This window comes from Myotis daubentonii, chromosome 1 (genome assembly GCF_963259705.1).
Source record: "Myotis daubentonii chromosome 1, mMyoDau2.1, whole genome shotgun sequence".
In the NCBI taxonomy this organism is placed as follows: domain Eukaryota; kingdom Metazoa; phylum Chordata; class Mammalia; order Chiroptera; family Vespertilionidae; genus Myotis; species Myotis daubentonii.
Window position 1 is genome coordinate 37116838 of NC_081840.1, and position 25422 is coordinate 37142259.

Genomic DNA, 25422 nt, shown 5'->3' on the forward strand with positions numbered 1-25422 from the left:
CTGGAGGCTAGAAGTCCAGGATCAAGGCATCAGCAGGTTGTTTTTTCCTGAGGTCCTTCTCCTCATCTTGCAGATGGCCACCCTCTCACTGAGTCCTCACATGGCCCTTTCCTCTGTGTCTGCACATACCTTGTCTCTCTCTCTCTTCTTATTAGGACACCAGTCATATTGGATCAGGGCTTCAACATATAAATTTGGGGGGAGGGAGGCACAATTCAGTCCATAACAGTCTAATAACAAAACTAAAAACTAATATTTGAGCTGCTAGGTAGGTACTGTGCTAAACAATTTTTGTAGGCTATCTCATTTAACATAAATCATTAAATTATATATCATTATAAACACTATATAAAATTCCAGCTTTATCAAAATGTTTACTATTCTTGATTAGGAATTCTGTAAGATTTTTACTGTTATCTGATTCTTAGAGTACTGTGTCTAAATACTATCATGTGCTTCCCGCGCTCCATTCTGAGTACATTTTCAGCCACCGATTAAGTTTTATTGATCATCTAAGAGCTTGGTACAAAGATACAAAGATGAGCAACCGAATTTCCTGCTCTCAGAGATGAAAGGCATGTTTTACATGTGTCTCCATGTACATTTTGAAATATCTTACATTTAAAAATCAATTTTATTTATAGAACCATTCTGTGCTTTTAAGTTCTTATGGAAACTGAGGCACTGAAAATTAAAATAAGGATTTCAAGAAAGAGGAAATTCCTGTGTATATTTGGTTTTCTTGAGCTGCCTCAACCCTAACTGTGCAGCATTCTTTTATGTGGGGCTTGCCTAAAGTCTCCGTGATTGGAAAAAAAACACCTGGGATTTGAAGGTGAGAAACAATCGTAACATAAAAGCAATACATCTGACTGGGTAAGATGCCTCAAATTCCTCTCACTCTGCTCAAGAGATGAAAAAAATTTTTCTTTAAAACAAAGAAAAAGAGAAACCCTTTATTTCCTTACAGTCCAACCCGTTCACTTTTAACGCTAACACGGAGTCCTCTCCTTTAGGAGGCAAAGGCATTTGCAGGTACTGACGAACATCTCCCCCGGTTTGCAGGCCCAGTTGCTTCTCAGCTGTGGGCAGCGTGCGGTGATGGGCACCTTGGCAAGGAGCCTCTTCCAAGCCCCAGCCCCAGCCCTCCTCTGCCCAGCGGCCGTGGGCCGGTGTAGGTTCTGCATCCCCCTCCCTGGCTCATCATTCATTCACAAGCGCCGTCTGCGGCGCGTGGCCAGGGCGGGGCTGCACCCCGGCCCCACCCACGCCCCGGGCCCGGACCCGGCCCCGCCTCCACGCGTGCGGCTGCGAGGCTAATAAATGCTTCGTGCGCCCCGCGCGCCTGGTCGAACTCCGCCTTAGCTCGACCGACCTCGGCGCTTCCGCGCACCCGCTCCCCAACCCCACCCAAGAGTGGGACCTCCGCGCATGGAGAGGGAAGAGCGGTACCTGGAGCTCTACCTGGACCGGTGCACCGCCCAGGTGAGCCTGGAAGCTGCCGCACCGACCCAGCGTCAGGGGCTGCGTCCCGCCCTAGCGCTTGAGCGCCAAGTCCTGCGCTGTCAGGGCTTTGCCTTCTTCATCTCATAAAACCCCGAGTGACCCTAAGAGATGGGCTTGATGATCTCTCTCCATCTTTCAGTTGAAAAAATAGAAGCTTCGAGAAGTGAAATCATTTGCCAAAAGGTTGCTAGCCAGACCTCGACCCTGGTCTACAGTGAATCCAAAATGTGAATTGGAGGCACCTGTGGCTGCTTTCCGTTTGTGATTCCGAAGTGTTGTTTTCTTCCATTTTAAAATTCTTTAGAGTCAAGTACTGTAGAAGAGAGAGGAAAGCGTCTTCAAAAAAGAAAGAAAGAAAGAAAAAGAAGAGAAAAGGAAAGCAAGAGAGCAACTTATGGGGACAGGGGGGCCTGGTGAAAGGGGAATTTAAGGTAGACAATGATAGGGCTGAGGTAGAAATAGTGACGTGCCATAGTCTTTAACATAGCAGAGGAGGGCCCATGCAGGAAGGGTTCTAGGAAAGATGAGTGAGGCATGGTTCTGCAAAAACCGTTTTAAAAACGTTTCTTCAGATGTAAGGTCAAGGATGCAGTGAAGACACTATGAGTACAGCCTCTAAGGTGTGTTCCCACAGGTAAACTCATAAAACACCCCCCTTCAAGATCTTGTTGCCATTGCCTTAAATTTCTTGTGGTTTTTAAACGTGTTTACTTGTATTTTCAATTAATTTATTTTTAATTGAATTTATTAGGGTGGCATTGGTTAATAACATATAGATTTCAGGTGTACAATTCTATAGTACATCATCTGTATATTGCACTGTGTGATCACCACCCCCGTCAAGTCTCCTTCCATCCATTTTTAGTTCCTTGTTGGAGTTTAGTTTCCTCGGTGGGAGCTTTGCCCCCTGCTAAAACGCCACAGAGAGGAGAAGAGGAGGCACTGACTGTTGCAGATATTGGTGCTTTAGTGTAAATTGGCTGATTAGGTCCTTCCCAGCCAGGACTGAAGAGGCGAAGGAGACCATGAAGAGGAATGGGGGTCATCATCGCCACCTCACTTTTCTTAGGGTCAGTCTGTGGGGTGGGGGTGGGGGAAGATCGGAGCTAATTATGCAATTCAAAATGAAATAAGGTCAAACATTATATTTCAAGAGAATGACCACATTCTTCAAAGTGTTTTCTTTGATCAGTTAGTCACCCCTGCCACCTGCTGGACTTGTAGATCCAGAGCAATTGAATAGGATCTGGCCAGACATTTTATCTTAGCTGAGGTAGCTTCGTCACGGAGACGACAGAAATGAAGAGGCATTCCTAACTGCAGTGGGGCCTTGACTTACGAGTGTCCCGACTAATGAGTTTTTTGAGATACCAGCTGTTTCTTGTATTCTGTTGTCAGAAGTAAGATCTTCTAAGCCTTAGAATCTAAGCCAGTGGTTCTCAACCTTCTGGCCTTTTAAATATAGTTCCTCATGTGTGACCCAACCATAAAATTATTTTCATTGCTACTTCATAACTGTAATGTTGCTACTGTTATGAATCGTAATGTAAATATCTGATATGCAGGATGGTCTTAGGCGACCCCTGTGAAAGGGTCGTTCGACCGCCAAAGGGGTCGGGACCCACAGGTTGAGAACCGCTGAAGAGCATGGTTGCTCAATTACAAAATTGGGTTTAGAGTGGCAACTTACTACAGACCTAACTAAAATAGGACAAGCATTTTATGAAAAAAAAAATGCTTTTTCTGGACGTTAAGATATACTTTTCTGTTTCTGTCAGGTGTGTTGTGACACTAATAGAACTTCAGTGATACTTTGTGGAGAGAGACAGGTTAGCAGTTAGCCGTGGGCAAACTACGGCCCGTGGCCCTATCCGGCCAGTTTGAAATGAATAAAACTAAAAAAAAAAAAAGACCGTACCCTTTTATGTAATGATGTTTACTTTGAATTTATATTAGTTCACACAAACACTCCATCCATGCTTTTGTTCCGGCCCTCCGGTCCAGTTTAAGAACCCATTGTGGCCCACAAGTCAAAAAGTTTGCCCACCCCTGGGTTAGCTGCAATGCATTGCCTCTCATCCTGAATACGTTGCCTGCTGGCCATGGCAGTAGCCCAGGGGTGTGACATCCCGTTCTGTTTGTTGTGTTTTGTCTGTCTGTTTTGGGAACCACCTAGGATGACCTCGCCCCACCTGGGTTGCCCCTGCTCAGCCCAGTTGCACCCTACGATGTCTACATATATAATTCATCCCACCCGGAGGCTGTGTTTAATTCACATCTTGAAGAAGTCAAAGAAACATCTGGTGGTTTCTCATCTGTGGATCTTAGCTTCCTCCCAGATGAACTTACCCAAGAAAATAAAGACCAGACTGTCCTGAGAAGCAAGGGTGAGGATGAAGAAAATTGTAAAACTCAAAGTCCGCAAAGTAAACTGCCGTTATCCAGCCAACAGGACGTCGGTCTGGGCTCAGACAGCAGCAGTTCATCAAATTCGCATTCACATCTGCACCCTGATGATGCTGACTCTGTTCAGCACTCTCCTGAGAAACCAGACACCTTGCCTCTGGCGTCCATCGCCCCCATGACGCCAATGGCCCCTGTTTCAGAAGGTTCTGAGATTGTGCCTCAACTACAGTAAGTGGTTTGCTGGGGCTTTTTAAGTGGGTGGTGTTTCTGGGTACATGCTTTATATTTCTGAATGTCATGACCACTAATTCCAGGATAGTAATGTAGGAAGAGAATTTTATTATTCAGATTTTATTATTCTTGGTTTTATCAGTTCTTAATAGATTGTGGCTTTAGACAGATTGGTTTTCTGTAAAATGAAGCACTAATTCATGATCTCCTAAGAGAGCGTTGAGAATATATACAGTGGGGCCTTGACTTAACGAGTGTCCCGACTAACGAGTTTTTTGAGATACCAGCTGTCTCTCGGCTGATTTTTTGCTCTGAGTTGACAGAGTAATTTGAGTTAACGAGCTCCTTAACGAGCTCAGTCTCGGAACGAATTAAACTCGTAAGTCAAGGCCCCACTGTACATTACTGAAAGATTGCATTTCGACTAAGACATGGTAGTTGCTGAAAATTGTGGTTGGGGTTGGTTAAACATAAAAAATATAAAGATGTAAAACTGAATTCTATTTGCAAGTTGATTTGAATTGTGCAATTTTGAGACATAGTTTTGAAAAAGATTTAGAACTTAATTTTAGTCAACCAGTCATAACATTTTAGGAAAAACTATTTTACTTTAGTACCTCCCTTTCAAATTTTTACATTTTACCATGTTACTAAGTATTTAGAATAATTCTCCCTCTAACAGGGGTGGGGAACCTTTTTTCTGCCAAGGGCTATTTGGATATTTATAACATCATTTGAGGGCCATACAAAATTAGCAACTTAAAAATCATTCTGCTATATTTGGTCAAACATTTAATTAACTCACCCCTAATGACGGCCAGACCAAATGATTTCTCAGGCCTGCTCTCCAAAATCACTAATGTACAACCTATGAAGTGAGGAGGTTAGTTTCAATTCTTTTTCAATTATTATATCCTATATAATTTTCTAAGTTTACTTATCCCTTTAGGAATATAGTTTCCACTGCAAACCTTGCCTGTAAATTGGATCTGAAGAAAATAGCTTTGCAGGCAAAAAATGCAGAATATAACCCAAAGGTAAGCTTTCTCAACAGTTAGCTTCCTCTTAGATTTACTTACTTCCATATGATCAAGATATTGATTTATTTCTTTGTTTTATTTTTTAAAAAGAGAATATGTGTTAGTGGAAACCTTTGGGCAGTGGTTCTCAACCTTGGCTGCACATTAGAATCACCTGGGAATCTTTTTAAAATCCTGATTTCTGGGCCTCATCCTCCGGAAATTCTGTTTCTTTGTTATAGGGAGGCCACAACATTAGTAACAAAGAAACAGAATTTCTGGAGGATGAGGCCCAGAAATCAGGATTTTAAAAAGATCCCCAGGTGATTCTAAAGTGCAGCCAAGGTTGAGAACCGCTGCCTTTGGGTAACTCAAAAGGTTAATTGCCTCACTGTCTGTTTTGAAGTTCTAAAAAATAATCTCATTCTCTATTCTGAATAAAGCAATAATTGAGCAATTCCTAAAAGTTAAGATCTTTCCATTTTCATTCAGAAGGTTTTTTCATTTCAGTATGACTATTTTCAGCCTGACTATGGGGGTGTTAAGTTTTTTAAAATGATATCATATTTTTAGAAATAATTTTTCTAAATGTTGTCCTGCCTAGCTGGCACTTGGGTATTTTTCCAGTTACAGCTTCTCTTCTTTGAGAAAGCTAAATTGTTTAAAGTGTAAAATTCAAGCTTCTTCTTACTAATGTTAAGATTCAAGGAATTCCTACCCTGCTTCAAAGTTTAATAAAATCTATTCTTTCTTGTGTCCTGCTAAGGCCAGGCATCCCATTTCAGTGGCCTATTTCCCTAGGAAATGGATTTGTTGGTTTGATTTACATTTAATGATTTGGCAGGCTCTGTGCTTAGGAGTACAAAATTGAGTAAGACCTGGGAAAAAGTTCACTGTCTTGCGTGGTGGAGGATTATGAAGTTAGATGAAAAAGACCACTTTGATAGGAACCCAGAGGACCTTGCCAGCATCGACTCTTTATAGACGATTTGTTTTTTGCTGTTGTGGTATTGTCATTGCTGACATCTGAATCCAAATGTTACCTGAATGTTACCCAAATGCAATATAGCTTTCCTTTTAATATTTCACATAGCTGGACAGAAACACAAGGCTCTTTTAGCTGCTGCAATGATTGACTACACTTTTGAGCAGTCAGCACTTTAAGCATATTTTATTCTCTACCATCCTCAGCTCTCCCCTCATTTTATTTCAGTGTATAGGACGTGTCCAAACTTGGACTTCACAGCCAAAGAACTTGTCTTGCACTTAAGCTATCATTAGAATGTGACAAAATGGTACTGGGTGAGAGTACTATCTGTTTTTGTTTGTTAATCCTCACCTGAGGATTTCTTTTTCCTATTGATTTTTAGAGAGAGTGAAAGGGAGGGAAGGAGGGGGAGAGAGAGGAGGCAGAAGCAGAGACAGAGAGAAACATTGATGTGAGAGAGATGCATTGATAGGTTACCTCGTGCATGTGCTCCGACCCAGGCCAGAGGTTTAACCTGCATGAGCCCTTAACTCCGAATTGAACCCAAGACCCTTTGGTGCGCAGGCCAACACTCTAACCACCGAGTCATACCAGCCAGGGCAAGAAGGCTATCTTTTTAGTAAACACCAGGAAATCGTTAATAGGACTTGATCAGCTGTATGTATTTCTGACTCAGGGTTCTTTTACTATCTGCTAACACTTCAGATCTGAACTTGCCAGCCCCACCTTGGTCCTGTGGAGTCGATCTGACCCATAGAACTTAAAGTCTTCTTGCATAGTACCCAGGCCAGTTTCCTTCCCAACTTCGAGGGAGAGTGTGGGGCGAGGGGCGGGGCAGAGAAGGGCAAGGGAGTGTCTGTATAGGACCAGTGGGAAGAGCAGGTCACTAAGTGACATGTCGGTGTGGCAGGCTGGTGGCCCTCAGCCCTCCCCTGCATCTGCCCACCTGGAGGGTTGCCTGTGCTCCTGGCCTGTGGCCCACTCTTGGAGAACTACTATGGCAGGCGAGAACTTGACGAATCAATTTTTTGTCATTCATCTTCAGCATGCCCATCGATATACATATTCTGTTCTTTGTTTTGGCTGCTATGTAGTACATTCTTCAGTCTGGCAAGTCTGTAACATTGCTTTTCAGTTTTTTCAAAGATACTTTGAAATAAAGAGGTGGTTTTAGATCTCACCTTTCACATTGCCTGTGGAATGTTGGAAGTTAAATAACCACATAGTCTCCCTGTGTATGAAATGGGGATAATCCTGGACTTACCTGAATCCTGTTATGAGGATAAATGAGAGAAACCTTGTACAGCTCTTAGAATAGGGCCTGGAACATATCGGGCCCTCAAATTTAGCTTCATGACCCTCTTTGGTATTTAACCTTAATTGTGGGCAGAATAGACCCAGGCATTGTTTAGTTTTCCCATCCAATCTCAGTTTACTCAAGACTGTTTTCATCCCAGCTCAGCTTTTCAACTGGAACAGTGTTGGCTCTAGCAGAGGCTAACTGTCCTTTTGGCTTCTGTGTATAGAGGTTTGCTGCTGTCATAATGAGGATCCGAGAGCCCAGGACAACAGCCCTCATATTTAGCTCTGGGAAAATGGTCTGCACAGGAGCCAAAAGGTATGAGGAACACCCCCCACCCCCATCCCTACTAGAGGAAGAATTCAATATGCAAAGTAAGGAAGGATAACATTATTGTCCTAAGACACATGGAGGAGCAAAATACTTGGCTAAATAAAGAGTTAAGTTCATGCAATGCCAAATTTTGAGTTAAAAACATTCAGTCCCATAATGCTGACTTCTGTCCCACTTTACTGTCCCCTCTGGAACTAAGGGGGCTTCACGAGGCTGTTACAGCTTGTTTTTAAGGTGCAGTAAAAAGAAAATAAGCTACCATAGGGATAAAGCCTGTTGTACACCCGGGGATGTAGTTTTCGTGTATTTCCCACATTGCCGATAAATGGATAGGACTTTTTACAGGAAGGGAATTAGCTGTTTCTTGACCATTAGCTTGAGCATTAGCTCAGGAGGCATCTCTTAAAAGGCTCGTCTTCCCAGGACCTCATGCAGAGGCAGCCGTGTGCTGGGCTGATGTAGAGCCTGTCACCAGGAAAGTGTAGTGGGGAGCTGCTGCTCCTCCTGACTATTCCAGATGAGAAGCAAATTGGCCTCCTGAAAGGCGGTGCCAATTTCCCCTCATTCTAGAGATGCACTGAGTGTTCGTTTTCTCCAATGAACACTGGTGTTCATGTTTTATATTTGCCAAATTGATTGGCAAAAAGCTATGTTGTTTTAATGACATTTCTTTGATTTACTAGTGAGACTAATTTTTCATAAGCATATAAACTGCCTATTGTTTTCTGCCCAATATTCTTTGAAGATATTTGTCTTTTGCCCAGTATTCTGTGAAGATATTTAAGTATTTTCACCATTTTATGCTGTAAATATTTTTCTCAGATGAATGTTATGGTGTTTTATAACTTTGGGTTTTATTTTCACACAATGAAAACATTTTCGTGCATAGTTAGTCTACCCAATTTTTTTCTTTACAGTTTCAATGTTTGTCTTCATGATTAGGAAGTCATTCTTCATGTACAACATTATATAAATATTGACCTCCATATATTTTTCTGGCCTTTTTCAGGTCCTGCTTTGCACTGAGGAAGGGAAGTGGATATTTTGATGCCTCTAGAGCAGCGGTTCTCAACCTGTGGGTCGCGACCCCTTTGTACTGTTACAATTCATAACAGTAGCAACATTACAGTTATGAAGTCGGAACGAAAATAATTTTATGGTTGGGGTCACAACATGAGGAACTGTATTTAAAGGGCCAGAAGGTTGAGAACCACTGCTCTAGAGCTTGCTCTAGATGATAGAATGTTCTATATCTGTTCTGTCCACTGTGGTAGCCCCTAGTTACACGTGCCTTTTGAACACTTGAAATATAGCTAAAACAACAAACTGAATTTTAAATTTAATTTTAGTTAATTTAAATTTAAATATCCATGTGTAGCCAGGGCTACCATATTGAGCAGAGCAGGTCTAGAATTTTACTTCAATGTAAGATAAATATTTTTTTCAAATGGCCAATCAGTGCCCAATACATTTATTGACGAATCCATCCTTACTCCATTCCCCGCCCCAACCTGTTTTTATAGTTAAGTTTTTTTTACATGTATTTGAGTAAGTTTCTGGGCTTTTTCTTTTGTTGATCTGTGTATCCTTAGACCTAGACGTCTCCACTGTTAAGTCAATATTGGACAACTCTGCAAGATTATCTGCAAGTATGTTCATTTCGGTATTGTCTAAAACAGGGGAGAAACAAATTAAATGTAATGGAGGTTTGATTAGATCATAAAATAAAATTGCATTTAGCCATTAAAATACACGCACATATATTGAGTTGGAAGGATGGTCACATTGGGTTAAGTTTGGGAAGGGAAAAGCAGGCAACTAAATTGTAGGTTTATTATCCAACCTTCACTTTAAAATATGCTCATGCATTCATTAATATCTTTCCCTACCTGAATTTACTTGGTTCCTAACATCTGATAGTGAAAGAGGATAGTGAATTCAGATAATAAGAGATATTGTTATTCAAACCTATCTGGTTCTTGAGTTTTGGATAGAGAGTTGTGAACATTTGGTTAGTAGAGATATCAGAATTATCTTCACAAATTTGCCAAACCTCTTCTCTTTAGTTGTAATAACCAGAATTTGCATGGTGAGAGAAAAGAGCAAAAGAATCAAATTTATCAGTGGCTTTCACCACTGGTGTGCCACTTCAAGGTTCCTAATCTATATTTTATTTCTTTTTTTAAAATATATTTTATTAATTTTTTACAGAGAGGAAGGGAGAGGGATAGAATTAGAAACATCGATGAGAGAGAAACATTGATCAGCTGCCTCCTGCACACTCCCTACTGGTAATGTGCCCACAACCAAGGTACATGCCCTTGACCAGAATTGAACCTGGGACCCTTGAGTCCTCAGGCTGATGCTCTATCCACTGAGCCAAACCAGTTAGGGCTTACTCTATATTTTCTAATGTTTGTACGATAACATGTATGTAGTCTTTGTTAGTTTTTTTTTTTAGTGGAAATTTCTATGTGATAGTAATAACTGATATCCCAAGAAACTACATGGTAATGAAACCTTTGAAACTTGATCTTATAAACACATAGGAAATGTAAGGGGTCAATTAGGCAAAATGTAGTTTTTCAAAATAAAAACATTTTGTTTCACTGCTAACTTGGGGACATGGCCTTGCTAGGGACATTCCAGGAGTTAGAAGTGGGTGAGGAGAATCAGCGTGAAGTGAGGCAAAGTAGGTGAAGTAATGAATACAATTAAGAATTGTAATGAATACAGTGTTGGGAAGAATCCAGATAGAAAGCGAATAGAACACTTTCTTTGGTCCAGCAAACACATTCCACCTGGCTTCTCTTTCAGATGCTTCTGAGGTTCAGCTTAAAGATGGGCCAACCCATAGGAGCGGGTAGAGTTCCCATGATTCACCCACCAGGTGTTGCCCCGGTTTGGCAACCCCTGCTACTCATTCTTTTGTTTGAGCAGTGACCATTGAAAAGCACCTAATGAAAACGAAAGCCTCAGGTCTCAGGATTTCACATGTTCTGACATGGGTTTAAGGTTGGAATAGGACAAGCACTTAGAACAGAACCACAAAGCTGGATGAATTATTAATTAATTAATTTATTAATTAATTTATTTATTTCTCATATTGGATGAGTTCAGTAACAATTGTGTGAGAAAACCTGAGCAGAACTGGGCAGGTTTTGAAGTATTTTCACGTTTTTGTTAAAATATAATTTGCCCCATAAAGATCCAAGTCCTACATCATGGGTCATGTCTGTGCTGTTCAATTGGCATGAGTCTTCCTCATGTTGATATATATAGATATATATATATATGCATTTGTCCTTATTTTTGTTGCTGCTCTTTCTATCTAAATGGCACGCACTTTTAGAGCAAATGGATGGTTCTAAAACTTTAGTGAGCATCACAGTCACTGCAGGGCCCCACCCCCAGATTGTCTATAACTCTGAGACGGAACCTGGGACTCTGCATTCTAACAAGTTCCCAGGTGGTGGTGGTGCTGCTGCTGCTGGTCTGAGGACACACTGTGAGAACCAGTGGAATAGTTAGTTTTATCTAAAAACACTGAAACCAAGAAAAAAATACCTTATATGTGATAGATGATGAATTAAGACAAAAATATGTTTATGATTCAGTTCAACAACTGTACTTGGTACCGTACTGTTTACTAGGTGCCAGAGACAAGGCTAGAGGATGTAGGTTCTCATGCTTCCAGTCTACAGATTCATAGTGTACTTTAAAAGATAAACATGGTATAAAGGTAGAAATACAATCAAAGGAGTGTGTGAATACAGCCCAAGTCATATGGAGGACATGGTGACTTGTCATCTTTAAACACGTTTGCCCCTCCCCAGCGAAGAGCAGTCTCGACTTGCGGCGAGAAAGTATGCCCGTGTGGTGCAGAAGCTCGGGTTCCCCGCCAGATTCCTCGATTTTAAAATTCAGAACATGGTTGGAAGCTGTGATGTGAGATTTCCCATCAGGCTGGAAGGTTTGGTGCTCACCCATCAGCAGTTCAGTAGGTATGATTGTTATAAAACCTGACTTTGAGTTTGCCAGCATATTAAGTTGGATTATGGGCTGCTTTTACAGTGGATCTTTTAGAAGAAGTCTCCTTTTTGTGTGTGTAAAGGCACAGTATGTGCAAGGGTTAAGATGCTGTGCCTACGTCCTCATTAGTTACCATACATGTTCAATCTTTTGAAGTAATAGTTCTTAAATTAAATTGAGTAGTAACCACCCAGATAGCTTAGAATTTGTAGTTCTAACAAGCTCACAGGCAATGCCAATGAGCTGCTGGACAGTGGCCCACAAAATACCTTCAATGTAGAGATTTCTAAAACTGTACATCTGGCTTGGAGGTGACAGCAGTGGAGGGAAGAGAGGGGTATGGGATGGGGTAGGCTAGTCAAAAGGAGCTGACAGCTGGTGAGGGGAGAAAGGGTTGAAGAGAAGGTGAGAAAAGAATAGTCACAGCATGTTCTATGAAGACAGCTCCATCTCATGTTTGTCCTGTTGCGTCGTTTGAGGGTGGTGGTGGTGGCGGTGGCGGTGGCGGTGGTGTGTGTGTGTGTCCCAGCACAATTTTTTCTGTAGTACTCATATTCCTAGGGTAGTATCTCCAGCCTGCCTGGCTTCTTTAAATGTAACTTTTCATCTCACCAGCAAATGCTACTGCTGCTGCTCCTCCCCCTCATCCTTCTCCTCCCTCCCCTCCCTCTCCTTCTCTCTCTTCTGCTCCTCCTCCCCCTCAAGCTACTTCAGGGCTTCTCCCATCCATCTCAGGCTCTTAGAGAACAGTGCTGGAGTTTGACTGGTCCAGCAGTCGCCAACCGGTGGTCCCACCGGTGGTCTGTGAGGTCCGAAAGGTTGGCGACTGCTGGACTGGTCAACACCAAATCTCACCTCCCCTTGGGATATATGGGCCTGGGTACTTGCACTGGCCTGGAATCACAGCTGCTCTTTTTTTTAAAAAAAAAAATATATTTTATTGAATTTTTACAGAGAGGAAGGGAGAGGGATAGAGAGTTAGAAACATCGATGAGAGAGAAACATCGATCAGCTGCCTCCTGCACACTCCCCACTGGGGATGTGCCCACAACCAAGGTACATGCCCCGACCGGAATCGAACCTGGGACCCTTAAGTCCGCAGGCCGACGCTCTATCCACTGAGCCAAACTGGTTAGGGCATGTATTTTCTTTTTTTCTCTGCATGAACTTCTTTTCAGCATATGCTTATTGAGTGCCCATGATGTACCTACTGAGTTCACCGGGAAGTCCTGCCCCACCCCCCTTCAAGACATATCGCCTCTTTATGTATCTTTTTCTTTCTTCATTCTTGTGATTATTTGTAGAGTCATAGTAAAACCTCCATTGTTAAGAGTGTCAACACACAAACCGTCTTATCTTCCAGCTTCTCAACCATGGGCCTCCAGTCTGTCTGTCTCCGAACCAACTTTTTCTGAACATGTGAAAGATCGCTGCTTGGATTCTAATTAGACTTAGCATTCCCCTTTCTGGCCAGTTAGGGCTCTAAGATGATGTGGGTGCTTCATTTCATCTCTTCTCCACTAACATTGCAACTCAGATTTAAATCTAGTGTGGGAGTACCCCTTGCCACTACTACCTTCTGAAAGATACAAGTGCCAGCAGGGCAAGAAGAGAATTCATCAGCTGCACTGCTTTTAGCCACATGGAATGGGCCTGTCACTGTTCTGTCTTCCTTCTGAGCCAGTTTTATGTTCTCATCCATTATTTTATTTTATTTTTTTAAATATATTTCATTGATTTTTTTACAGAGAAGAAGGGAGAGGGATAGAGAGTTTGAAACATCGATGAGAGAGGAACATCGATCAGCTGCCTCCTGCACACCTCCCACTGGGGATGTGCCTGCAACCAAGGTACATGCCCTTAACCGGAATTGAGCCTGGGACCCCTCAGTCCGCAGGCCAACGCTCTATCCACTGAGCCAAACCGATCAGGGCCATTATTTTATTTTAATTTGGCAAGGAAGCCTGCTTTGTATTCCCACAGCTGCCTCATTCTAGTCTCATTCTTGCCTCTCCCAAATGTTCTTCATCAGCCTCCATCCTTAGATTATGGATTATATCCTTAGATTATGTTTGTGACATCGGGCACTCTTTTATCAGCAGGTTTTATCTTTAACATGATCTTTAATTACCCGTAGCCCTGGGGCAACCATGGCACACACCCTTTCAAATTATCAGGTCAAGTTTGCCTTACATTAAAACCTCAAGTTCATTTGATTTCCCAGGTTCTACAAATTTGTAAGTATCAGCATTTGGTAATACAGACATCTTCCTTGTTACTGGAATCTTCTCCATCAATCTTCCTATGATATCATTGTTTTCTGTTTTCCCTGAGCAGTTTTTCCCTTCTCTTTGATTTTAAAGTCAAAGATATCCTGATAATAAACATTTCTTAAATGAGTAAAATCTAGGTGGCTACCAGTTAGCAGATGCTATGGTGACAGTGACAATCAATGCAGCCATGGTCCCTTGCCCTCATGGAGTTCACCGTCTGAAGGGAAGACACACAAACCAAAGACAATAGTGAAATATGGTAACTCTGAAGGATGAACTCCCCCTCCACCTGGGAGTGCTCTGGCACCATCAAACAGGCTGATGTAATCGGGGAGGTGTGGAGGTCAAGGAAGACTTCTTAAGGGAAGTGACATTTAAGCTGAGACTTGAACAATAAGTCGAATTTGGGTTGGCCCAGAGATTGGCAGGTGTTTGTTATTCTCAGTCCTCATGAAGTGTTCTCCTTCCCTAACCAAAACCTCTTTTTCTTCTTTCTACCTCAACCTTCCCTTGAAATTGAGGCAGAGAATAAATACAATGAAATAAGTCTTTAATCAGGAGATTATTTTTTTAAAAATATATCTTATTGATTTTTTACAGAGAGGAAAGGTGAGGGATAGAGAGTTAGAAACATCAATGAGAGAGAAACATCGATCAGCTGCCTCCTGCACACCCCCTACTGGGGATGTGCCCGCAACCAAGGTACATGCCCTTGACTGGAATCGAACCTGGGACCCTTGAGTCCGCAGGCTGAGGCTCTATCCACTGAGTCAAACCGGTTAGGGCAATCAGATTATTTTTCTGGCACCTTAAAACCATAGTTCTGAAAGCCAAATGCAGTACACCATCACTTACATACTTTTTTTTTCTCTTGTCCCTCTTAGCATCCTAAGATTCAGCTGGGAAATCAAATGAAAACATTCCCTCTGTGCCCTCAGCCTCCCTTTCTAGTTCCCATGGGGTTTTCCAAGGCTCCAGCTGGTCTCACCATCTTCCCGGTGTCAGGAAGTGGTTAATGGGTAGAAGTTTTGACAGGTAGAGTGATGTGGTAGGACCACTCACAGCAATCTTTGTGTACCTTTGAAGGGCAGCCGCTGTGATGTCTCTTCCTGGAGCCAATCAGAGAGTTCACATCTGCTGTTGAATCGGTCTTTGCAAAATGGAATGGGGTTTTTCATGTCACCTGGATTCCCTTAGTTACAACTATTCATGTGTATTCTAGTGTTCCATTTCTCAGATATCTTCTTTTTCTTATATCTGTTCTCCATTAGCAATGGTTTCAAGAATAGTTTTATCAGCCCTAGCTGGTTTGGGTCAGTGGATAGAGCGACGGCCTGCGGACTGAAGGGTCCCGGGTTCGATTCTGGTCAAGGGCATGTACATTGGTTGCGGGCACATCCCCAGTAAGGGGTGTGCAAGAGGCAGCTGGTAGATGTTTCTATCTCATTGATGTTTCTAACTCTCTATCCCTCTCCCTTCCTCTCTGTAAAAAATCAATAAAATACATTTTTTAAAAAAGAATATTTTTATCAACTTCCTCTTCCTGACCTCTCTTTTGTAGACTCCTCAAGCTTTTCCAATTCTCTCTTCTTTTTTCTTTTTTGTTAATACTAGCCTGAGGATATATTTTCCCCTCTCTGATTTTTAGAGAGAGTGGAAGGGAGGGAGAGAGAGAAAGAAACATTGATGTGAGAGAGACACATCGATTGGTTGCCTCACACACACACACACCCCCGACCAGGGCCAGGGATCAAACCTGCAACCCAGCTACGTACCCTTGACTGGGAATCGAATCTGCGACCCTTCAGTGCTCAGGCTGACGCTCTAACAACTAAGCCACATTGGCAGGGCAGCTCCTCTTCTTTGTGCTGGAGTGTGGAGAAGCAGTTCTTAGCCCTATCATCCTTTGCTCCGTGGAGCAGCCAGCTTACTATTTAGTAGTAAATAACAGTGAGTTACTATGTGTAGGAACAAATCCTGAATTTTTAAAAGTTAGAGTAGCTTAGTTTTCTTTCTTTATATAGTACCTGTCCAAAGACAAAAAACAGTGGTTTAGAAAATTTTTTAGGTCTAGCAGCTAAAAATGATAACTTTATCAGCTCATAATGAGCATACAAAATATGCTCATTATTGGGGGAACTTGGAAAATTTAGAAAACGTGTTTATGTATTTTTATCAACAGACGTTTTTGGAAAGGTGGTGAACATTTAACTAACAAGATTTTAATAAATTGAATCTGATACCTTAAGTTACCTTAATTTCTAATAGCTTAGGATGACATGCACTTGAAAAGAATATCATGACCCAAAATAAATTCTGGTCTTGACTGGCACAAGCAATTACCTAGGATGCTCAAGACTACTTTATCAAAATGGCCAAAAGGGTTTTGGCAAAACAGTTTTTTAAAATTGCTTAAAATGCAGCTTTAATATATACTGGGTCTGGAATATTATGGGAAAGTAGTTATAGTACTATTTTTAACTTTTTCCTTTTACATCTTAACAGTTATGAACCTGAACTGTTTCCTGGCCTTATTTATAGAATGGTAAAGCCACGAATTGTGCTGCTTATCTTCGTATCTGGAAAAGTTGTGTTGACAGGTAAGTTCTAAAATTATTTTCTGACTTTCTAAAATTCAGTAGCTATGCGTGTGCTTTGGTTTTCCTTTTAAATAGCTTTGTTCACCATTATAAAGTAATTCTATTATAGAATACCTGGGGGAGGGTGGGAAGCAGAAAGGAATATAACAGTGGTTCTCAACCTATGGGTTGCGACCCCTTTGGGGGTCGAACGACCCTTTCACAGGGATTGCCTAAGACCATCGGAAAACACATATATAATTATGTATTGTTTACAGTAGCAAAATTACAGTTATGAAGTAGCAACAAAAATAATTTTATGGTTGGGGGTCACCACAGCATGAGGAACTGTATTAAAGGGTCGCAGCATTAGGAAGGTTGAGAACCACTGGAATATAACTTCACCCATCAGTCCCAATACCCAAAACAATGTAACTTTTTTGTGTTTTTATGTCATTTTGACATATATTCATATTTACATCCTGCCTTTTTATTAACCATTGTAACATATGTAAAGTGACTCCTTGTTACAAACTCTTTATGAAGGCTTTTAACCTACAACCAGCATGTGCCCTGACCATGAATAGAACCGTGACCTCCTGGTTCATAGGTCGATGCTCAACCACTGGGCCACGCCAGCCGGGCTAAACTGTTTTTGAAGGCATGTACAATACAGTTCTCCTATGTCATACCAGCAGTGTATAGAAGTATCTTTTTAAAAATCCTCAGCAGCACTAAAAAACAAAATAACATAAGAGAAAACTTTCCTTTTACAAGTGGGAATTATCTCACTGCTTTAACCTTAATAGTAATCAGAAATAGAAATTCATCACTTTGACTATCCTATATAATAAAAGCCTAATATGCTAAGTGTCCGGTAGTCCGATCCTCTGTTCAACCAATCAAAGCGTAATATGCTAATGATATGCTAAGGCAACTCAACTGCTTGCTATGATGTACACTGACCACCAGGGGGCAGACAGTCAGTCAACCAGTCAACCAGTTGCTATGATGTGCACTGACCTCTAGGGGGCAGACAGTTGACCAGTCAGCCAGACACTATGACATGCACTGACCACCAGGGGACAGATGCTCGGACCAGTAGGTTAGCTTGCTGCTGGGGTCCGGCTGATCAGGACTGAGAGAGACAGGCTGGACATGCCCTGGAGTCCTCCCACAGTCCCTCCCCGGCTGGCCAACCTCCCGCATCCCTCCCCGGCCCCGATCGTGCACCAGTGGGGTCCCTTGGCCTGGCCTGCACCCTCTCGCAATCCAGGACCCCTCAGGGGATGTCAGAGAGCCAGTTTTGGCCCGATCCTGAAGACCAGGCCGAGGGACCCCACTGGTGCATGAATTCGTGCACCGGGCCTCTAGTCTATATATAAAAGCCTAAGCAACTGTTATGATCAAATGACCAGTTGAGCAGTCGCTATGACGCACACTGACCACCAAGGGGCAGACGCTCAATGCAGGAACTTCCCCCTGGTGGTCATTGCATTCCCACAGCCAACTCCCATGGCCAGCCAACCTCCCACGGCCCCTACCCTGCCCCCCTGCCAGCCAGCCCTGATCATCCCCTATCCGACTGGGCGAGATGCCCCGATCAGCCCTGATCACTGGCCAGGCCGAGGGACCCCATCTGTGCACAAATTCATGCACCGGGCCTCTAGTATCCAGTAAAGATCATTTTAGCTTTTGTAAATAGTGGGTACGTAACTTACTCCTTTTGTCCACTTAGTTTTTATTAGTTTTTCCCCCCTAAAGATTTGTATGCATTTAAAATAATTACTCTTTGTTGTTATATTTTTCCAGTTGACTTATCCTATATAATAAAAGGCTAATATGCAAATCGACCGAACAGTGGAACGACCGGTCACTATGATGCGCACTGACCACCAGGGGACAGACGCTCAACACAGGAGCTGCCCCCTGATGGTCAGTGTGCTCCCACAAGGGGAGCGTCTCTTAGCCAGAAACCAGGGTCACAGTTAGCGAGTGCAGCAGTGGTGGTGGGGAATGGGCCTAAGCCATCAGTCAGACATCCCCCAAGGGGTCCCAGACTGTGAGAGGGCGCAGACCAGGCTGAGGGACACCCCCCTCCCAGTGCATGAATGTTGTGCACCGAACCTCTAGTATATACTAGTATATATGACATCACTTGGGAAAATAAAATGTGTAGTAATGACTTGGTGTAAGAATATAATTAGGAAATCCAAGTAGAATTGGAAATTGATATTTGGGTTGCCTAAAGGGTAGGATAAGCTTAGAAACTCTTATCGAGAGATGATAGATGTTTAATAAACTTTGAGTGCTTACTAGAAAACATACATTTTAGCTGCTGAAGATATAAAAGTGAATATAACACACCCCCATCTCTAGAGTAATAAAATGGCTTAGACTTTTTTAATAGCTTAGATTTTGTAAAATGTTAAGGTTCAAAAAGGACTCTTTACAAGCCTTCTGCCGGAAGCCAATTCTGGCATGTCATAATTTCAAGAGTTTCATCAAAAGGTTGATGGAACTTTGGGGCTCAACAAGGGCTGAGTCACATATGTTATCAGCTGTTGGGAATGGCTAAAGGCATTTCCCCAAACCTGAAAAGGGATGACTGTTTGCTGCCAGACAGCTCGGGGCATCTTAATCTACAGGTTTTTGCCTCCTACTGGCCAAACACCTGAACAGCCATAGGCTAATTCTTCCAATCTGACAATGGACTTAATATACGAAACCCTGACCTTTTGAAGTGTATATCTCTGCCTCGCCTCAGGACAATTTGTGTTAATAAAAAGCATGGGGTTCTGAGATGAGGAGCTCCTTTTAGCTAAACTCCTCTGACCCCCAAATGCCTTTCAAAATTATGCTTCGTCTCTGGACTCTTTAAAATTACACAAACAGCCTTTTTCCAGATTGCTGAACCCTTCTAGATGCTGGAACAAGAACCCTGGCAGCCTTCCCTTACTTAACTCTTGATAACAACCCTATGAGAAAGACTATTGTCCTTATTTTATAAGTGAGGAAACTGAAACTCAGAAGGTAAACAATTTGCCTGTGATTTCAGAGCTAGTTAATGGTAGAGCTGGCTTTTGAGCTCATATCATTTGATCTCAAAGCCAGTTTTTTTCTGCAGTCCACAATCACAGAATTTCCACCGCCGTCACCAAACTTAGGAATTCTGTTTATCCCCCAAGTGGTGGTCATTATAACTGAAGGAAAAGACTGGTAAGTTTTGCTTAAAAGGCAAGAATCACCTAATCGAAGTCTGGTGCTACAAATTGGGATGTTTGATTATTGATTGATTATTAGAAGAAGTATGGGGCCACTTTAGGGTTCCTTTAAGTTTTTTGTTCTTTTGTGGGTTTTTTTGCTGTTTACATACAGTATTTTTAAATGTATTTTTCAATTATAGTTGACAATTTCCCTTATGAACATCTTTTCGTGTGTCTGTTGGCCATATGTATGTCCTCTTTGTAAAAATGTCTATTTATGTCCTCTGTCCATTTTCTAATTGTTTGCTTTTTTGATGTTGAACTGTATGAGTTCTTTATATATATATTGGATATTTACCCCTTATTGGATATATTATTTTCAAATATCTCTCCCATTCTGTAGGTTGCCTTTTTGTCTTTTAATGTCTTTCCTTATTTGTTATTCTTAGAAAATCTCATATATAGTGATTTCAGAGAGGAAGGGAGAAGGAGAGAGAGAGCGATAGAAACATCAATGATGAGAGAGAATCATTGATCGGCTGCTTCCTGCACGCCCTCTACTAGGATTGAGCCTGCAACCCCGGCATGTGCCTGATGGGGCATCCAACTGTGACCTCCTGAGTCATGTATGGGTTGATGTTCAACCAGCAGCAGGGCAGAAAATTTCATTTTTGACTGGACTCTGAGATAGAAGCCCTCAGAGAGGACAGCATATGTCTCTTGGCAATCTGTTCCTGGTATTTTTGTTTGGGTTCCTTCATTCTCTTAGCAAAAAGTTTAGCATACTCATTTTTCTTCAGATGCTCTTTCTTCAGCGCAATAGGCCAATGTTTGTGTTGCAGGACATGTGGAATAACAAGAAGCTGAATATTGGGTGCTTTGGTCCTGGGATTCTTACCTTCTTTGTTTAGGGACTTTGTCACAACATAGTGGTGGACATCATGGTCTTTAGAGAGATTGAAAAGTTTGAGGATCCTGATAGCTCTTTCGGGCCCCAGGCAATGAGGCACAGTGGCACAGTGAGTATCTCTAGAATATCTCTCTCTCCTTTGTTTACAATGACCAAGTTGAGAACACTGAGATTGGCATCCACAGTGCAGCCCCAAACAGATTTGCACTTTCTTTCTCCAGTCCCCCTTGGTCTGTAACAGGAATACCCCTTACTCAGAAGCAAGCCATTAGTCTGCCTCATGGGAATCCTTGTTTGTCATTCCCACCACTGACTGGAACCACATAACCCTTCCATTCTTCTCCCAGAGCGTCAGCAGCAACTTCTGTGTCCATACGCTTCTCATAAAAGGTATGGAGTGTGCATTCATCTTCAATGAGCTTCTGGCAGCCAGTGGCTGGGAAAGGGATGTTCCGTTTCATCCTGAAGCAGCCTACTGCTTGTGAGGCACCATGAAAATAGGGTTGCCTTTTTGTTTTGTTGGTGCTCTCCTTTGTGGAGCCAAAATTTTATGGGTTTAGATCTTAAGTTTAAGTCTTTAATGCATGTTGAGTTTATCCTTGTGTATGGTATAAGAAAGTTGTCTGTATTCATTTTTTTGCACGTCTTTCCAGTTTTTTCAACACCATTTACTGAAGAGACTGTCTACACTCCATTGTACATTCTTACCTCTTTTGTCATTGATTGAGTTTATTTCTGAGCTCTCTGTCCTGTTCCATTGATCTATGTGTTTGTTTTTATGCCAGTACCAAGCTGTTTTGATTTCTAGATCTGTGTGGTATAGTTTGATATCAAATAGGGTGAGACCTCCAATATTGCTCTTCTTTGTCAAGACTGCTGTGACTATTTGAGGTCTTTTATGGTTCCATATAAATTTTAGGATTATTTGTTCTAGTTCCATGAAAAGTACCATTGATATTTTGGTGGGGATTGCATTGAATCTGTAGATTGCTTTGGGTTCCCTTAAAGTTTTGATGCCAGTAATTTCATTGAGGAAACATTTAACCTGACAAAATCTGCTTATTTTAATACCCAGTTACAACATTGCCAGTTACAAATCCTGGCAATGTTTATTTGTTGACTTTGGGTGCAAAAGAAGGAACACTGGATACACAAGAACTTCTCCCATAGCTGCTATCATTATTCAGGGGAACTTCAACTTCTTGGGCCCCAGTATGAAGTGAAGAAATTGTACTAGATAATCTCCCTAAAGCCCTTTGTGTCTAAAGCAGTGGTTCTCAACCTTCCTAATGCCGCGACCCTTTAATATAGTTCCTCATGTTGTGGTGACCCCCAATTTCATTGTTACCAATTGAACAAAATTAAAGCGTAGTGATTAATCACAAAAACAATATGTAATTATATATGTGTTTTCCGATGGTCTTAGGCGACCCCTGTGAAAGGATCGTTCGACCCCCAAAGGGGTCACGACCCACAGGTTGAGAACCGCTGGTCTAAAAGTTTCCTATGATAGAAAAGAATGATCTCTTGGCAATGAGTGTTTTCTGCTCGCCAGAGGCTACCAGAATGTTACAGTCTTTGGGCTTGAATGCAATGCTCTTAGGTATGATTTTTTAAGTGTTATGCTAAAACTGAATTGCATAATTACTCAAAATTCTGGACCTAGATACTCTATTCCTCAATGAAATGTAAAAAGAACCTTAGTTTTGGTATTGGGGGGGGGAAGGGGAGAAGGGGAAGGCGTGTGAGTGTGTTTGCTATACATACTTCACTGTCCCCTAACAAGAAGGCCGTTCTATTCAAATGTATTCAGAAGCCCCAAATGTCCATCAAACCAGAGGCAGTTTCTTTTCTTTTTAAATATACAGTAATACTGGTGTTTTATTTCTTCTCCAACCCACTCTTTGGTTTCTACAAAACCATTCTCTTTAGAAACTAAAATTTCAGTGTTGTAACAAAAATCTGCTGAGACAGGGTTTCTCCTACCACAAGGGTTCAGAGTTTCTGTTATCTGTGCCAATAACTCACCTTCTTCCCTCCCCCACATGCTTGAGGGTGGAGACTGACAGATAGTAAAACGCCTTGGCAATGAATAAGTAACTTTTCCCCCTTATCTCTCAAATACTTAAGCTCATAAAAACTTCATCGTTGATTCTGTAGAAACATTTTAAAGAATTTATTGAAGTAGAATTCACATAACATAAAATTAACCATCTTAAAGTGAACAATTCAGTGACATTTAGTACATTCATAATGTTGTACAACCACCACTTCTGTCTAGTTCAAAACATTTCCATTACTTCAAAGTAAAATCCCTTTCATTAAGTAGTTTCTCCCTATTCCTCCCTCCCACTAGCCCCTGATAACTATCAATGTGCATTCTGTTTCTGGAATTATCTATTCTGGTTACTTCATATAAACAGAATCATATGTAACCTTTTGAGTCTGGCTTCCCTCAGGTAGTTTTTGAGGTTCATCTGCACTGTAGACTGTATCAGTACCTGATTCCTTTTTATGGCTGAATAATATTCGGCTATATATGTACACCACAGTTTTATATCCAGTCATCTGTTGATATACACTTAGGTGGTTTCCCTTCTTGGCTGTTTTGAATAGTGCCGCAATCAACAGGCATCCACAAGTGTGTTATTGAGTACCTGTTTTTAATTTGGGGGGATACATACCAAGAAGTGGAATTGCCAGGTCGTGTGGTAATTCTTATTTTAACTTTTTTTGAGGAAGCGCCAAACTTTTCTGTAGAGGCTGAGCCATTTGACAGTCCCGTCACCAATGTCTGAGGGTTCCTATTTCTCCATAGCCTTACCAACGTTTGCCATTTTTAAAATGATAGCTCATCTTTGGTTCTGAATGCTGATTTCTACCTGTTTCTCAAATCTGATGATCCTCCTTTTGGTAATTCCCTGTGATTAGTCCTGTAATTAAATCAGATAGCCACAGGTTATTTCTGTTCTCTTACTGAGCCTTCCTCCTCTCTAATCTTGTAGCTCCCAAGGAAGCCTTTATCAACTTAAGCTATTTTCCATTCTTCTTCATGCTAAGTTTTTATATTCCCTTCACTAATCTCCTTGCCTCCTTCCCACAATAATACCAGGTAATTTCCTGATTAACTGACAGCCCATATACATAAGTAATACTAGGCCACAACCCTTAGCTCAAGGTGCTTTGAAGGTGGAAGTAGTTAGTGGTGGTTGGTGGTGGTGAGAGATGAGTAGGGACTGAATGATATCTCTCAAGGGCGGGGACCATGTCTAATTCATGTTTTTATCTCTTTAACTCCTAGAGAAGTTTGCTATCATTAAAGATCTCTGAAAATTTAAAAAAGGATCTCTGGAAATTTAAGAAGGGGTGACAGTGGTACAATTTTCCCCTCTAGTAATCTCTTACATACACTGACATTTAAAACTTTTGCTCCAATTTGTCTCACTCTGTTAGTCAATGTTAGAGATTCAAAATGTTAACTAGGGATAAGTAGATCCAAGGAAGTCTCTTTTGCTGGTAGCTAAATGCCTACAGGTACTGATGAAGGTCGTGTTCTGGGGCTATATTCATGGCACACCTAGAGATAACATTCCATATTTCATAGTGAGTCCTATGTGGCTAAAGATGATCTGATATGCCCACATAGTGGAAGTACTAGAAAACTCTGGTCTGCCATGTGCATTTGTGGAAAAGTGGCTGTAATCACTAAATTCTTTTGTCTTTACCAGAAATAAATGCCACTTCTCAGGTACACCTAAAGAGATGTCATCATATTAGAAGTAATTGGAGATGACAATGTAATTTTAGTCTTAAGAAAATTTTGGGATTGTTCTTAAAGATGATATAAAATTGGATTTCTTTACAGGTGCCAAAGACCGTTCTGAGATCTATGAAGCATTTGAAAACATCTATCCCATTCTAAAGGGTTTTAAAAAAGCCTGAGTATATCACTCAGTATCTCAAAGTATATTGAAGAGTATGTACATAAGTCCAGGACAGAAACAACTGGATTTTTCTACCTTTAATTGTAGATGTTCCATGCACATTTTGACTTATTAAAAGGTAATTCTATGTGAAATGAAGAAAACTTCTTATTTGAAATGACTCTTGTATGTTATTTTTAAAACAAGTAAACTTATTTCAGAATGTGAGAGAGTTAAGGCCTTGCTAGAATGATTTTGTAGCATCATTAAAATTTAATGTTCTGCTCTGGTTAAAGATGTAGAGCATAACATGTCCTCTGAAAATGCATGGTGATATATAGAAATTTCAAATAACTGCATAAAATAGATACTATCTGTAATATCTAGCAGGAGAGAAATCAATGTGTCTGTTTTTTGCCTTTTAAAATATTGATTAAATGATCCTAGCTATCAGGTACAGGCATGTGAAGGATCCTGTCAGAATACAAATGAAACATGAAAGTCTGAAACCTTGAGGAAAATCACATTTTTTTTGTTTGAAATGATCAGAGAAAATTCTCTCAAAAATAAATCTTAAACTTTCAGGAACTATTCAGATTTAGTGTAAGCTCTATTTTGAAACAGCATGGGGAATTTTTGCTTTTTGTGTGCCTTTATAATCCTACTAGAGGCCCAGTGCATGACATTCATACATTGGGGGGAAGGGGTCCCTCCGC

At 41.3% G+C, this 25422-nt stretch overlaps 1 protein-coding gene and 1 pseudogene across 1 annotated transcript; one reads left to right on the top strand and one right to left on the bottom strand.

Moving 5' to 3' along the window:
- Positions 1–1422: 1422 nt before the first annotated feature.
- Positions 1423–24725, top strand: TBPL2 (TATA-box binding protein like 2). The gene is made up of 7 exons (XM_059667578.1): positions 1423–1485; positions 3683–4140; positions 5093–5180; positions 7677–7768; positions 11620–11787; positions 16594–16688; positions 24649–24725. The coding sequence occupies exons 1-7, from the start codon at positions 1432–1434 to the stop codon at positions 24723–24725; spliced, it is 1032 nt and encodes a 343-aa protein (XP_059523561.1). The 5' UTR covers positions 1423–1431.
- LOC132217320 (small ribosomal subunit protein eS6-like) lies at positions 20539–21244 on the bottom strand (annotated as a pseudogene).
- Positions 24726–25422: the final 697 nt, after the last annotated feature.

Excerpts from the sequence above, each read along its gene's own strand:
- TBPL2 (XM_059667578.1), top strand. The coding sequence starts at position 1,432 with ATGGAGAGGGAAGAGCGGTACCTGGAGCTCTACCTGGACCGGTGCACC. Across the intron at positions 4,141-5,092 it reads GAGATTGTGCCTCAACTACA|GAATATAGTTTCCACTGCAA; the intron begins GTAAGTGGTTTG and ends TTATCCCTTTAG. Across the intron at positions 16,689-24,648 it reads TGGAAAAGTTGTGTTGACAG|GTGCCAAAGACCGTTCTGAG; the intron begins GTAAGTTCTAAA and ends ATTTCTTTACAG.